We start from the raw sequence: 17,297 nt of genomic DNA, 5'->3' as shown, positions 1-17,297 counted from the left end.
TGGATGTTATTCACACTGAACTCTACCCTCCAGAGCTTTCCCACACTCCGTCTATTAGCAGAAACAGGCATGTGTCTCTCTACAAATGGACTGTTTAGGGTCCTGTGCACAAGTAGTGTGTGACGCCAAGGGTAGAGGGTGGGGGCCCCTCAAAAATAATAATTTCCCATTAAAGTGAATAGCTGGTACATAGCATTAAGATCAAGTAAGGCAAATTCTTAAGTATTTGCGGTGTTAATTTTGGATGTTGAAAAAATTAAACAGCAATTTGCCTGAAATGTCTTAAAGATTTGAGAAAGTTGAATTCATGTGAGAAAATCCCACATGTTGTGACCAGTTTAAAGTTTTTAAACAATGAAGTAAATAATATTAAAGATACAAACACGAGAACTATAAATCTTTGACGTTGACAAATGCGGAAATAGTTACGTTGTAAAAAAATAATAATAAAGATTGAGAAAAACATAGATTCTGAATGCTTCCAACACTCACACCAATTAACCAAGTTCTCAGGTTAATTTACATAGAGTAACTGATAGAAACCTTTTAAATGTTCGTGCTAAACATATTGGCTCACACTAGATTAAATATAAATATTCGAAATAAGGCATTTATACTGATTTATATCAGAGGAACAGTTACAACCGAAGAACGAGAGCCAGAGTGTCTTTTAATCTCTGTCCCTTCAGGTCAAAGGTCAGGATCTATTGTCCCACAGGACTCTGTGAGTGAGTTTCCTCTGGTTTCCCACACTCTGTCCTTTCACTGCTTTCACTGGAGGAACAATAGAAGTGTGCCTCATTATGCATCACATTAGATACAATATCTGACCTCTTTAAAGAGGGAAATGGTTAACTTTTAACTTTTTACATGAAAACACCTGAAACTGACAGTTATACCAAAATAATGGGGCAGCAAATGTGTCTTTGAATTAAGTTTGATGACTTGACTTTCTCCATATAGAGTGGCATAACACTGATAATCCTGCTTCATCACAAATCTAAATTGGAGCCCATTCCTGTGCTTAGTTTAACACTAAACAGGTTTGTTATGGATAAACATTTACTATGTGAGCTGAATTGTATCTTGATTTGTCAATCGAAGGTAGGAACGATGATGGAGACCTCTATCAATTCAGTTAAGATGAAAAAAGTATGACATGAGAACACAACATTTTCAGCTGGCAGTGTTTGTTTATTCAACACATAAAGTATGAAAGCTTCAACTAGAGGTGATGACACATCACAACAACAACTTGTAGATTTCTACAAGACACACTGTACTCAGAGAGAGTAAAGGAACAACTGTCTTTATAAAAGACAAACAATTTACAATATTTGAGGACACAGTACTCACTGTATTTTAACAGTATTTTTTACAAAATTTTAACTTCGTCACCAAAAAACCCCAGTAAAAACTGACCTTACAACAGGTCACATGGTTCTTAACTGAATTCAGTTGATTCTAAAATGTTACATTGTCACTAGAAAACTGTGACAATATGACATTAAACAAACCTTTACAGTAAAAGGATAAACATATTGATCTTAAAACAGATCACTTTTCAATAATCACATAAAGTGAGAGAAAGTCCATTATGACAAAATGTCCTTAAAAAGAACAGGTAAGATTTAGATCAATTCAAAATCATCAATACCTATCAAGAGGTAATAAATATCTCAGTGCACTATATTGTACCAACACATGACGTGCAGTGAGACATAAAAGTATCACGGAAAAATTGTGACATTAAGCAAAACTTTTAGATGAAAAGGAGAAACATTTGGATCTAACAACAGATCAGTTTTGATTAATCAGAGAGATTAAAGTCCATTATGACAATATGTGCATAAAGAGGACATTTAAATTGTTGATCACTATGATCAATAACAATCAGAAGATAACAAATGTTACCATAATATTATATACTACCAATACATGAAGTACAGTGAGATATAATAATAATTGCTGATGCAATCAGATTTGGTTCATGCAACATGCATGACAAGATGTTCTCTTTCTGAACTTGAAAGATATTGTTGCTGTCATTTCCTCAGGAAATGTCATCTTGAACAAAGAAAACACACAAAATACAACCTTCTGTACAAACAGAAGAACAAGTTCATCAAATGTCAGAATTCAGAAGAATTCATTTCCAGTAATCTTTGACCAATGTGGTCATCTCAGTTAGTCTGGTAGTAACTCCAGTCTGTAGGTGTCTACCACGGCCTCCAGAGGGCGCTGTCGACTGGACTCTTCTCTTTGGTGATGCTGGTCTGGACTGTGGAGCTCAGAAGAGAGAAGTCAGCCTCTCTCAGGTTGTTATCAGAGGAAGACTGCAGCTTGTTGAAGTGCTTCAGCAGTCTTCTTTGCTGTTGATGCTGCTGCTGCAGTCGTCTCAAGACACAAACTGTCATCTCCAGGATGTCTGCTTTCTCCAGCTTGGCGTCTGGCTGCTGTTTGAGGAACTCTGGACCCAGGACAGACTTGAGCTGCTCAATGCTGCTGTTGATTCGCTCTCTGCGTAACTTCTCCACCAGAGGCTTTCTGAGCTGCAGAAAGAAAAACAAAGTCATTAATAAACTTATTCAGGAGTACAGTATTAATATGAACAAAGACAATGTCTCATTAACGATATTTAAATCATCTTGAATCTTCAGTTTACCTTGTGGGTCAGAGTCAGATGCTCCTGAGAATCGGTCATTGCTGCAGTGATTGTAGGTGCCATGTCTGGATCTCTGTGCTGTAGAGGTCTCTATAGAGAGAATCTGATCTCTGCTGGCTTCATCCCTCCTATTTATAGTCCCACATCTCCATATGAATGTGTGGGTCTTGGTCTGGCTGGAGATTCTCACAGTCTCAGCCAATCAGAGAGCTTGATGAGACAATAGGGGGTGCAGCACACTTCATGCTGTTATATCCCGGGGGACAATGGTTAGATCTCAGGGGAACAGGTGGAGGACTGGGGGGGTGATGGAGAGAGACTCACAGAGCTCTGTGTGAATCTGGGAAAGTGGTGACCCTGTAGAGAGAGCAGATCTGCTGTCTGATGCTGGGATCAATGACTTTGATTGAGCACACGCTCATGATATTCACCCCTTAATTTAACTTTGTCAGTGTGTACAAGGTTGTACTGTATGCATACATAATTTTATCAGTGCTGCAAGGCCCTTGCAAACAACATTAGATGTCCATCGTAGTTTTATATTTATGTTTAAACTGAGACAAAGTCATCCTGGTGTCCAGATGTAGCAGGTGTGTCCTTTGTCTTGTGACTGGTAGTTGGTGTGAGTAGAAAGTTGGACTCAGTTTCCCACACTAAGTCTTTGCATGGTGTGGTCAGTGCACAACAAAAGGACTTTGAAAGAGGCTTTTGTGACGGACGCTGGTCGTGTGTTATTATAGAGACAGAGCCTTACGTCACCAACCATCTGGAGGGAAAGAGCAGTATTGGTTGCCTCCAAGGTTTCATAAAAATTTAAAAACACAATGAAAAAAAACCACCAAGTTTCAGCAATCATACTAAGTTGTTTCAACTTGTAACTGTACAAAATTTAAATATCCAGTCAAAATAGAGTTTTGAATCATCTAGTGGATCAAAATGTCATCTCTTTAAGTGAGTGTGGGGGGTTAAGATGGATGTTTCCTGAAGTGTGCCAAATCCCTCTGACAATATTCGGCTACTAATCAAACTCTCCAGAGCTTTCCCACACTCCCTCCACTGACTAATGTGCTAATTGCCATGTTGAAACAGGATGGTCTTTGGCACAAGCAGAAGACATTCTTTCTAATTCATTTAATTTAATTTTTTTAGGGTAAAACTCAAGTCTTAAATAATGAATTTACTAAAAACCTTAACAGCTGTAGCGTAGCCATAAATGTTGCTTGCCAGTACTGTAATCTTACATATTATTGGAAAAATCCCAAAATGCACGATCAAATAGGGCTCTGCAATATGTAAGGGATAATGTACAGCGAGCCAGTCATTGATGTGAAAGTATCCCCGACAGGGCAATGCTGCACCTCGATGCGAAGCGGAGGGGTCTCTCATCGCCCTGAAGGGGTTTATTTCACAACAATGACACGCTAGCTGTACATTATCCCGTTTATTACACAGCTACATACAAAAGAAATCAATATTTTCACGCAAAAACAGTCCGCCAGAGTCCGACATTAGAGCTGCGCCCACAGCAATGGTCTGCTATACATAGCAATGGTCTGTTATACATAGAAGTGGTCTGTTATACAGAAATTACAGACCATAGAACTCTGTGATTGACCAATCAGAATCAAGTATTCAAGGAGCAGGGGGCGATAGTGAGCAGCACATGGAGTAGGTGTGCTTCCAGAAGCTACTCCATGCCAAGCTTTAAAATCAATATTTTGACAGTCTCATATCTTATTTACTTAACTTCATGAACTTTACTGACTCAGTAAGGGTTTAATTTGTCAACTTCTGGTTATGACATGCCCAATAAGAAGCCAAAACACATTATGTTTGCTCCGACCAGCTTCAGCTGCTAATGTTAACAGTGGGTCGCCTAGCCAAGACGCAAGTGAGGACCACGTGGATGAACTGCCGCTGGTCTGGGATATGGTCTAAGACAAGATCCTCAAACACATTAATGCCATGTTTGACAAGTTGAATCAGACCCTTCAGGCGGTACAAAGCTCTCAAAAGGAGCTGCTAGAGAAGGTGGAATCTGTCGAGGAGCAGGTGCTGGAGCAGCATAACCATTTAAGCTGCTTGGAAAAGGCATTCTCCATTCTGAAGAACACACATCTTCATCCACAATGTAGCTATGTGTCAGCAAATAAAACATGAACACAAAACACAGGTGATTGGATTCTAGTTTTTGTTTATTCAAACAAACTCAATGACATTTTCAACTAGAGGCAGGTAAATGTGATGATACATCACAACAATCAATATCTCCAAGGAACACTGTACTCACAACGAGTAGAGGATCGGTCGTCTTTACAAAAGACACAAACAGTGAGATTTATCAGTCTTACATAAAACATGATTTAAAATAGACATTATCTGCACTTTATTACAAAAGTGAAGGAGGAAAAAAATGACCTTAGAAGAGATCAGGTTAAGAGAATCACACAGTGATTCGAGTAGGTTAAAACACAGTGAAGTTAATTCATTTTCATAAAAGAAAAAGAGAGTATCAATCTTAGACAGAAGCAGGTTACTAAGCAAACCTTTCAGACAAAAGGATAAATCATTCACATTGATCCTATAACAGAGCAATGTTGAGTAATCAATTATTAGATCAGGTCTGTTTTGACAAGACATCCACACAGTGGACAATTGCAGTATCAACATGATAACTGACAATTAATTAGTACACATCATTTCATCACATACCACCACAAAGTGACATAATGTTGTGCATACTAATAAATGCTCATTTTCGTCACATTAATGATAATCTTTCTTAATGTGAAAGACTATATTTCTATATTTCACTTTTTCCCTAGGAAATGTTTGAAATGTATATAATACTATTTAAACATACTCCTGCTCATGCAGAAGAATAACAATAATAACAATATAAAAAATGTTACCATAGTATTATATACTACCAATACATGAAGTACAGTGAGGTATAATAATAATGCTGATGCAATCAGATTTGGTTCATGCAACATGCATGACAAGATTGAAAGACTTGAAAGATGTTGTTGCTGTCATTTCCTCAGGAAATGTCATCTTGAACAAAGTAAACAGACAAAATACAACCTTCTGTACAAACAGAAGAACAAGTTCATCAAATGTCCGAATTCAGAAGAATTCATTTCCAGTAATCTTTGACCAATGTGGTCATCTCAGTTAGTCTGGTAGTAACTCCAGTCTGTAGGTGTCTACCACGGCCTCCAGAGGGCGCTGTTGACTGGACTCTTCTCTTCGATGATGCTGGTCTGGACTGTGGAGCTCAGAAGAGAGAAGTCAGCCTCTCTCAGGTTGTTATCAGAGGAAGACTGCAGCTTGTTGAAGTGCTTCAGCAGTCTTCTCTGCTGTTGATGCTGCTTCTGCTGCAGTCGTCTCAGGACACAAACTGTCATCTCCAGGATGTCTGCTTTCTCCAGCTTGGTGTCTGGCTGCTGTTTGAGGAACTCTGGACCCAGGACAGACTTGAGCTGCTCAATGCTGCTGTTGATTCGCTCTCTGCGTAACTTCTCCACCAGAGGCTTTCTGAGCTGCAGAAAGAAGATCAAAGGTCATTAATAAACGTATTCTGGAGTAAAGAGTTAGCATGAACAAAGACAACGTCTCATTAACGATATTTAAATCATCTTGAATCTTCAGTTTACCTTGTGAGTCAGAGTCAGATGCTCCTGAGAATCGGTCATTGCTGCAGTGATTGTAGGTGCCATGTCTGGATCTCTGTGCTGTAGAGGTCCCCGTAGAGAGAATCTGATCTCTGCTGGCTTCATCCCTCCTATTTATAGTCCCACATCTCCATATGAATGTGTGGGTCTTGGTCTGGCTGGAGTTTCTCACAGTTTTTAGCCAATCACAGTGCCGTGCAAAAGAATAAGGGGTGCTGAGCTGCCACATGCTCAGTGGTCATATTAGAAGGGGACAATAGTTAGATCTCAGAGGAACAGATGGAGGACTGGATCAATGACTTTAATGAATCACACATGTGCAGTGGACCATAGACTCTATAGAGTAAGACTCACTTGTATCCTGTAGGGTACAAATTGCTGGATGACTTGCATGCAACTAAATAAAAACATCAGCAGAGAATTGATTTGTCAGCAGTGTGTCACTGTAGGCTACAATAATTATTGAAAATTCCGGAGGTGTAACTAAATTGATTGAAAGTGTAATGCCTAAACTTATTTTACCAGAAAATCTCCACTCATATAATTTTTCTATTAACATACACTCTCATAGATGCCCTTTGTCGTTGAGACTATGGACAAGAAGATATATGTAAATATATAAATAAATTTATACGATTTTTTTATTCAATATTTTTGGTTCAGACCTCTTTGTGTCAAAGTTTGAAGCGTAACTTAATGCCATACACCAACTATTCGGTAACAGATGAAGCAGGTTTCCATTTCAATACCACCACACTCTTGACCTTTCGTCCCATTGGTGGGCTCAGTGTGACTCACTTTTCTCTGGTTTCCCACACTCTGTCTTTTCACTGCTTTTACTGAAGGATCAATACAAGTGTGTCTCATTGTGCGAGGCCAAGTGTGTGGCTTCTTGGGGGGGGGACATTTTAAGGTGAACTGTTTTTTCCTACAGCCCCTGATAACTGCACCAAAATAAAAAATGGGAAAAATAGTTGAAATATTATGAGGCACTTTAAAAATGCCACCACTGCATTTAAAAAGAGTGACATAGATGATTAATCAATCAATCATCCATCAATCAAATATATGTATTGAATTATGAAAAAAACAACCATGATCTAGATTTGAATACTGAGCGTACACTATATCAATTACTTAAAGGTCCCATATTGTGAAAAGTGAGATTTTCATGTCTTATTTATGATAATGCAGGTTTAAGTGCTGTATAAATACTGTGTAAGTCTTGAAAAGCTCAATCCATGGAGAAATACACACAGCTCGTATTCAGAAACTGTGCCTTTCAAACCATCAGGATTTCTGTCCATTTGTGATGTCACAAATATACAATATATAGACCATTGCACAGTTTTAAACGTAAGCATTCTAAATGTGTTTAGTTTATTTCCAGTTGCATTGTTTATATGAATTACATAGCTGACAGGACATAAACAGGGACCCAAGCTGTTGCCTAGCAACACAATTCCTTGCAATTCCATTGAAATGCTCTAAAACATGGGCTGTGTCCGAAATCACTCACTCATTCACTACTCCCTCACTATCCAGGGAGTTCTATGTGAGGACTGTATAGAGGATTATATAGAGAGCTCATCAGCAAAATGAATAAAACACTTTAGGACCAGGGGACTATTTCCGGCGCACTTAATTACATCACCATTAAAATGTGCCAGATCAGCATCTGCTGGTAGACCATCCATAATAAATACTGACATATATTTTTGTGATAAATACATATGTAAGCTATTTTGTTGAGTTGTCTCTTAGTGGAATGCTCTGAGTGAATTTAAGTTCCCCCTGGTAAGCAGTGATGCAGCGTATATGCTTTTATTGTGAAAGGTTAGAATGAATGGCCGTTGTGAATGTGGGAGCAATAAGCGTATTTTCCCAAATTAATAAATACAAAGCATTTGGTGGCTGTTTGTGTCGTGATGCTGCTCTGCTCACATTAAATACATTATTTTCGCACCACAATGCATAGATTTGTCCCAATCTCGCTGCTCTCTCTCCTCTCGTCCATCTGCCATTTCTCCTTCAGCGCAATGCATGATGGTATATAGTGTTTGGTTAGTGACCATCGTTGTCCACTACTTTTCACGATGCATTGTGGGATACTATATAGGGTATACTGTAATAATTCTCTCACTATACATTTGGACAGCACTACAAAAGTATATAGTATACAGTATATAGTCCACTATATAGTGAGTAGTGAGTGATTTCAGACACAGCCAGAACATTTCAGACAGAGGGTAAAAAAATAAAGTTTTTTTTTAACTTTACAGCATATAAACATGTACTAGCAGAAACATAAAATACAAGTATGAACCTGAAAATGAGCATAATTTGTGCAAAATGCAACAAAGGATACCTGGAGCTACATTCCCTCTAGAACTTTCTACTACATCTCATGGTCTCCATCAATGGATGGAGTTTGCTCATGTCATAGAGATGACTGTGCTGTTATCATGTGACTTAAAGTAACCTCTTTATTTTTTTATGGATTCTGATCTGAGCTGTATAAGAGAAGCTGTCTACATCTGGTGAATGTAATTGTGTTTTTTAAATGAATACCATCTGCATCCCATTATTTAAAGTTTAAAGTTATGAATTTGTGATATTTTCAAACCAGCAGCATTCATTCAAACCGGGGCATTTTTGGATTAAAAAAGGTTCATAACTTATTTATGTAATGGTTAATTAATTGATGGCCCAACATGAATTAATGTGCATGATGTATATATGTTAATGCATGATGTATGATGAACTCATGTGGGGTCCAGGCCAGTAACTGAACAAGGGGCTGTTAAGTAATCTGTTCATGTGCAGTACATAAAAATGTGGCCGCAATTAATAATTTACTACAGTCCTACATTAACCATTTAATGTACTGCTTGACTGTTTGGTCAAGCACACTTTGAGTCACTATATCTTATTGGAAAATGTGTTGAGCTCATGTGTTTAGGTATGTTGTGCTAAAAAAATAGCATGCCTTTTCATTCCGCCTCATTACAGGAAGTTAGCAGAAAAAAAGTCACTCCAGACATGAGAACTCTGTTTGGTCTCATTTTCAAAAAGTAGGCATATTTTTTTCGACTTATCATAATTTCAGAGGCTTTACTGATCAGAATTATGTAACTTGATACTAAAATAAAAATGTCTTATACGTGTCAAATCATTTTCTATGCTCTGCCAAACGGTTCAGTTGTCATTTTATGGTAAAGGTAGTTAAGCTAATAATGTCATTCAAATAGAGTATTTGCTATGAAATAAACAACTTTTGATCATTCATGTTGTTAATATGATACATTTAATGTTATTCCATTATTTATATATTTATATGCTGAAATAATTTAATAAGTAGGATTTTTTACTGTAAATACATGCTTTACCAAACGGTTGAATGCTTAGTGCCTAGTAGTGATGCTAAGATAATAAATTTGCAATTTATATGAAATAGAAAAAAGAGTGCTGTCAAAGTTAATGCGTTAAGGCAAATTATTTTTAACGCCACTAATTTCTTTAACGCATAAACGCAATTGATCTTTCACAGGTTGTAGCTTGTCTGAAAGGAGGTTAAATAACGCCCCAAACTTGCGCTAAATTTGGATGTGGAAAAACTGGCATGGCCATTTTCAAAGGGGTTCCTTGACCTCTGACCTCAAGATATGTGAATGAAAATGGGTTAAATGGGTACCCACGAGTCTCCCCTTTACAGACATGCCCACTTTATGATAATCACATGCAGTTTGAGGCAAGTCATAGTCAAGTCAGCGCACTGACACACTGACAGCTGTTGTTGCCTGTTGGGCTGCAGTTTGCCTTGTTATGATTTGAGCATATTTTTTACGCTAAATGCAGTACCTGTGAGGGTTTCTGGACAATATTTGTCATTGTTTTATGTTGTAATTGATTTCCAATAATAAATATATACATACATTTGCATAAAGCAGCATATTTGCCCACCCCCATGATGATAAGAGTATTAAATACTTGACAAATCTCCCTTTAAGGTGCATTTTGAACAGATAAAAAAAATATTATTTTTTGCAATTAATCTCGATTAACTATGGCAATCATGCAATTAAATGTGATTAAATATTTTAATCGATTGACAGCCCTTAAAAAAACGTATGAACATTCACTCTTAATATAATTTTGTATTATCATATATTTAATGTTATTCCATTATATATTTGATGAAAAAATTATATCATTATGAGTTTTCACCATTTCTGAGATGTTTTCAAAGTAGCCTACTGTAAATATAGTACATGGAATAATACACGGGAATAATACTAGTACTGGTAATACTACTAATTCCATGGTAACAAATTGACATATATTGGTATACCTATCATATTAGCATAATAACAGTACATGGTTTGTATTTTTCTTTTGAAGAAGATTAATTATACTTACATCACGTAGATGCAAGGCTATCAAAAGAGCGTCAGTAAAGAAAAAGGTAACGCCTGCACATTACTCCACGCCACAATATTTGTATGGACTATGTTTCGATCCTGCTTGGATCTTCGTCAGGTCAAAATGTTTGAAAAAGTGGAAACCACATCCATATTTATTAAATTTTTCTTTTACCATGAAGCGACATCTCAACCTTTTGAGACCTATATTTTTTTTAATTTTTTTTTTTAACAAAAACATTGATTGTTGTTATTATTATTATCCCAAGGAAATAAAAAATGCAAAGTGAAAATGTTTCCAAATGCTTTTTTCTTATTGCGGGCATTAAAGGGTACTCAAACCAGTTCTGAGTGACTAAAATAACTTAGCCAAGTTTCAAAACGTCCTAAATATCAGCAATGTCTTGTTAACATATCAATGAAAACACAAAACCACCATGTCATAGCTAATTAAAATCTCTTTATTACAATCACATGTACATCATCATATTCCAAAAAGCTTGCTGTTGTGAAAAGTACCCTTGCACAGACAGATGGAGGTGGTGTTGCAGGCTGGATGGTGGGAGGGATTGTCAGATGGAGTAAAACAAGTGTTGAGTTCCCCAGCAGCAAGTGTCTCCGCTCCAGTGTGCTTTTAATTTCACATCGCATGAGGACAGCAGCGCTATTTTCAGCTCTCAGTGTCCTTGTGTAACGTAAGCATAGAGAGTGAATGGGTTTGGTGGGCGCGGGTGGGAAGGAAGAATTCGTTCTTCGTCATCCATTATTCAGACTGTTTGAGTCACAGCCGAGAGAGAGAGGGAAAACATGGGAACAAACAGATTCCACGTCTTTTCTCTCTGAGTGTTTAAAGTGTTTTAAACAAACAGTTTGACATTTCTGTAAGTCCTCTTGTTCTCCCTCTGCTCCAGAGTCAGATGAGAGGATGGATATCAGTTGCCTCTCTGTATGTCCAGTACCGAGAGAGGCCCAGGATGTGCTTAGCTTAGCACAAAGACTGGAAGCAAAGGGGGGATCTGCTAGTCTAGCAGAAGCAGCAGCAGAAACTCCAAGGCTGTCTAGTTTAACCCTCCTGTTGTCTTCCCGTCGACCATGCAACTTTTGGTCTGGTTTGACTGTTTTTAAAGCATACATTATAAATTATCACCCAATTCTGTATTACACCTTTTTGGCCAACTTCATTCCAACTCATTACCACAAGTTTTACACTTTTTTTTGGAATTCATGGTCAATAAACCTCATTTATATGAAATTAAACCTCATTTTTTAGCAAAAAATGCAGAAATTATGAATTATTTAGACTATACTCAAAATTGGAGGAATAATGTAGATGGATTATCAGACCGGTGAATGTCAACGTTTAGTCAGAATATTACAAATATTATAATATTAAAAAAATGTTTAATGACAGTGTGACAGTTTCCAAAGACCATAAGGGAACCATCCATGTAATTTGGGGGAAATTAGGTGAAAGACATTCATATTTATGATATAATGAAGTTTGAAAAAGTCTCAAAATTGACCCGAAGACAACAGAAGGGTTAAAGAAATCAGTTGCTTCGTCCTGGCAACCCCAATACGACTCTTTTTTGAGGTAGTTCGCAAATTGTTGGATTGATGACTATAGCCTGTTAGCTTACAGGATACAACATGTAAATCAGAAAGCTTTGGAGTAGTAAGAAAGTGAAGGGTTTGTTTAACCGTACTAGCAGTATTGTTGTAGAGTACTATTTGATGGATTTCCATGGAATTTGGTTCAGACATTCATCGCACCCTCAAGATTAATTGTAATACCTTTTTTGTAATTTTTTCATCTAGCGCCATCATCAGGTCAAAATTTAGATTTTGCCAATACATCGGTTTGTTACCAAAAACCTCCAAAACAAATAACATTCCCATCGGCCTCAGCTGTACTTTGTGTTTACTGCTAATTAGCAAATGTTACCGTGATAACACGGTAAACTAAGATGGTGACCATAGTAACCATTACCTGCTAAACATAAGCATTTAACGTTGCCATTGTAAGCATGTAAGCATGCTAACATTAGCATGTAGCTCAAAGTACTGCTAGCATTGTTTATTTCTTTTGATGGAAATAGGTTAGCAGCTTCCCCCTGCTCCCACTCTTTGTGCCAACTAAGCTAAACACATCCTGTAAAACCACATCATGTCATTTTTCTATTTCTATTTCTACACTTGTTCAATTAATAAGATTTAACATTGGTTTTTGGAAGTTTTTTTCTTCCAGTATTTGTGCTGAGCTACGCTAAACACATCCTGGACCCATCTTTGTACTGGACACACACAGATGAAACTGATATCCATCTGATACGTGACTCTGGAGATAAAGAACAAGAAGATTTATCTAAAATGTTGTAGTGTTCCTTTAAATATTAGAGTGTCAGTGATCCTACTCATAATTCATGGATGCCACATTGAACATTCAGAAGAAACTGAACCACTTTCCATGAATTTTGACAATATTGTGAGTGTTAAACGTACTAATACTACAATGTTAATCTCTGTGCTGTATATACAGCCTCCATAACACAGCTATAAACCTACAGAATCACATGATAAACCACTGGAGGCGTCTGATGGCATCAGCATGTCCTGTTACTAACTCCAGTCTCATCTGCACCTTCTGACAAAATCAATATGTACATGTCATAATGACACAAAACAGTAAAATTCAATTTAGCCATTTAAAGAGACAGTACTATTCACATTTTGTGTTCACTCTTTGAAAATGGTAAATCAAAGTCTCACCAGCTTTTAAGTAAATTAAGTAGATTTTTAAAGATCATAAAAACTGTTCACATTGGTTTTGTAACAATCACAAGAAAAATATCGAAATATGTCCAACACAATAACAATAAACTTATTTTTTTTCCTCCATAAATCACTATGATAGTTTATAAAGAAAACATCAACAAACACTGTCGTTCTATCTACAGTCGATCCACTGGCCTCGGTCCCTGGTACAGAAAGGTAGGGAAAACATTTCGTATAAAAAATGATGTGCAAAAAGTTGTTTTCTTAGGTCCCTCTCATGGAAAACAATGTAAAGAAATAATGTAAATATCTACATAACCTTTGCTCTTGCCATTTTAGATTCTAGGATTACTGTGCACTTGCAGTGACTTGTCACGTTTGTGCATCTGTTTGATTTAAAACGAGTTACTGCATTCGATGGACAGCTGACAGGAAGCGCACACAACACTGTCATTGTCATATTAAAACTAGCTTGAGGTATTATTGCACTTTTTCCCGAACTGCAGACCTGGAATCAGTAGATTTCAGATATACTCACACTGCACCTGCTTTTAGTGGAATGTCAACGCTGACTTGAGCTCTGTCTGTCCTGACTGTACAGACGCTGCAGCAGTCTGAACAACCTAACGTAAAGTTGACCCGAGGTGTATCTTCTTTGAAATTGTCTCCACACAGTCGACGCATCACTGTAGATTTCAGTAAACATGCATAAGCTGTTACCTGGGTAGGTAGATCTGTAAACATCCTGCCAACAGTAAAGACACCAGCAGGAACAGGGAGCCATGTGCCACGAAGGGCCAAAAATCGTATGCTGCATTCACGCCGTGTCAGCAGAACAGTAAGACAGAAAACTCCCGTTTTACGACTTCACACACTATGGTGCTTTCTTTTTGAAAACGTTTTTTTGTTTTTACCAGCTGCAACAGCGACGCTGGTATTGTTTTCACATTGTGAGTCTGTGTGTTTTGGGTGTGGTCAGAGCAAGGGCGCCGAAAGTAAGGAGTAGGAAGTGGGGAAGGAGCGATTGCTATTAGTTCATTTTACAACTTAAAAACTGAATTTTTTAAATTAGGGCTATTAGAGTGTTCGTACTGGGGAGTTGATTCACCTAAAAAAAAATTATCCGCTGAGTTACAATGGAGGAGGTGGCAACCACGCACTGTTTGAAATAAATCTGTTGCTAGCCTTGTAGCCACACCAGATATCAAACATGAAGTTTAAATGAGCTATTTTTGTCATATTACCTATTTTTTTGATGATACACACTTTGTAGGAATGTATAGCTCCTTTTTATTTATCTGAATCAATTGTGTCAGTATTAATAGTGCATTTTATTCAGAGGTAACTGCCATTGGTGGTGACTTTGCAGCCATTTTGCCACTGTTTTTATTGACATTTCTTTAGTTCTTTTCATGATAAAAAGTCAGATACCTCCAACTCAGAATTACAACTCAGGAGTTGGCGTAAACGTGTTTTTTAAGTACGGTCTGAATTAAATGAATATGGCGTGAACTCGGCATAAACTCCAGCCGAAACACAACAGCAGCTAATTTTGTTGGCGAAATTCTGGGCAAATCCCTGTGGCACATTGTTCCCCATCCCTGATCAACACGGTTTCACTAGTGTTTCACAACCAAGTAAATCAGGTCACGTTTTTCATTTTAGTTACAAAAGCTCCAACCAACTGGTATTTTAATTGTAAACAGAGTTTCTATAAAAACTATTCAGGATTTGGTATCAAATCTCCGTTGTCATTGTCTGCATTGCTACAGTTGATGTGTTCTGTGGCCCTGATGTAAAAGTAGTCGTATGTGATCTTTCGTTAGTGCACAGCCAGGTACATCATGCAGAACAGTATTGCTCCCCGAAATCTCATGGTCTGTTTGACGATTTGAGTCTGAACCCAAACTTTTGTAAATTTGTCAAAGATCCTGTGAAATAAATGTAGCGTAAGATGTAGCATGAAACGCATGATGCACACATACACGCTCATCTGACCTGGTTCGGTTGTTTTTGTCTTTACAAGCGTCATGCACTGACACACACATTTTGTCCGGAGTGCTGTACAGTGGTCTCACACCCACACATAAAGCTATCAGTTGAGGTGATGTACAGCGATGACAGTGAGGTTCCTTCTCTCGCGCACATTCATTAAAGGAACAGTCTGACATTTCCGTAAATCGTCTTGTCTTTCCCAGAGTCATATGAGAAGATGGATATCAGTTTCATCTTTGTCTGTGCTGTAGGTATGTAAAGTCTGCTGCGTGGTCATACGTTTTGAGGTGGAATTCTAACATCTACAGATGGGTCTGCATGGACGTGAGCAGAAAATAACAAAATGACATCACTCAGACCCTTGAAGACCACTCCCAAGTAGTCAAATATTGCCGCTTGGGAAGTACCCCTTTGCATTTGATACCGATGCACAGAGGCACCCTTTAGCGACTGGGCTTTCAACTAACTCCAATGTGAACCCACCCACGACATTAATCGACGATGGACAGAGCAAGTGACGTTGTATTAACAGTGTTGGGGCGGGTGGGAGGGGTGGTGGATGGGCCAAACAAACACAGGACTTTCAACCAGGAGACTGCTGTACGTGGCCCGTGTGAAACTGACTTAGTTTGACACGTCAGTCATTAGTCACGTGAGTCACATGAGTCACGTGAGTTGCTAGTCACTTAAGTCGTTGGTCAGTGAAGTTAACATCAACCACGACTGTTTCCTAAACCTAACTAATGCCGGGCACACACTACACAAGAATCAAGCCGACATGGCGGCTGCGGCTAATGCAAAACTCAAAGCATAAAGTAGTAAGATGGACCTCAGATATTGGAGGACCAACTTGTTGATATGTGTCAACAACGCAAGTGTTTCTTTAACATGTCTCCATGACTTCATCCATTATTTTTCTTTTTTCTTCGTGAATTTTCAGTACAAAGTAGTGCAAAAACTAACATCGCTAAGTTTTCCTGCTGGTCGTCCGCCATGTTTGTTTACACTAAAGTCAGGATTGATTGTGAGAGATTTTGCAAGATTTGTGTCGTCTTTTAGTCGGGACTCTTGTTGTTCATGAATGGAATCTGTTAGTGTGTGCTGTTTTGGACAAATTGTTGCTCACCCCACACTATAGGAACAAAACTGTTAAATTGAATCACATGTCATTATGTGTGGGGTCTCTCACATTTTCAACATCTGTTAAGGTTTGAAAACTCTTTTAGTGTGGGCCAGCCTTAAGTGGTTTTGTTGCCTAAACCAAACTTCCTGTGAAACCGGAAGTTTATTTTGAAAGGATGCTATGCATGTAATGAGCGTATATTGACACGCTGTCCCTGACACGTCCAACAGTAACGCAAGAGGGGTACCCTGTGAGTCAGTCTCTGATGCTGAGGGCGATATTTAACGAATTGGAAGTGAGAATGTGTTGCAACGACCCATGCAGCTACACAGATGCATGAAGTAGAATCCAATTGTCTGTTTAAATCAGTCAGCTTTGGAGTTGTTTTACAGTGGATGTTTTTCTTTTTGGATTAAGCTAGGCTAGCAGTTTCCTCCTTCTTACACTCTTTGTGCTTGGCTAGGCTAAACATGTCCTGGACCTCTCTCTGTCAAAGATGAAAGATGAAGATGAAACTGATATCCATCCTCTCATCTGACTTTGCAAAGGACAGAACAAGAGGATTTACTAAAATGTCGTATTGTTAGCTTAACATCACACACACTCACACAGAGTTACAGTTAGACGTGGTGCCCATGCAG

The 17,297-nt window shown here is 38.1% G+C and overlaps 1 protein-coding gene across 1 annotated transcript; it reads right to left on the bottom strand.

The window, feature by feature from the left end:
• Window positions 1-5,748: 5,748 nt before the first annotated feature.
• Window positions 5,749-6,705, bottom strand: LOC141777354 (transcription factor HES-4-like). Its single transcript, XM_074651546.1, has 2 exons — window positions 6,325-6,705; window positions 5,749-6,210 (listed from the first exon to the last, which is right to left on the bottom strand). The coding sequence occupies exons 1-2, from the start codon at window positions 6,445-6,447 to the stop codon at window positions 5,875-5,877; spliced, it is 459 nt and encodes a 152-aa protein (XP_074507647.1). The 5' UTR covers window positions 6,448-6,705; the 3' UTR covers window positions 5,749-5,874.
• Window positions 6,706-17,297: the final 10,592 nt, after the last annotated feature.

Source organism: Sebastes fasciatus, chromosome 1 (genome assembly GCF_043250625.1).
Source record: "Sebastes fasciatus isolate fSebFas1 chromosome 1, fSebFas1.pri, whole genome shotgun sequence".
Taxonomy (NCBI): domain Eukaryota; kingdom Metazoa; phylum Chordata; class Actinopteri; order Perciformes; family Sebastidae; genus Sebastes; species Sebastes fasciatus.
Note: the sequence above shows the minus strand (reverse complement) of the source record. Positions and strands in the feature narration are given on the sequence as shown.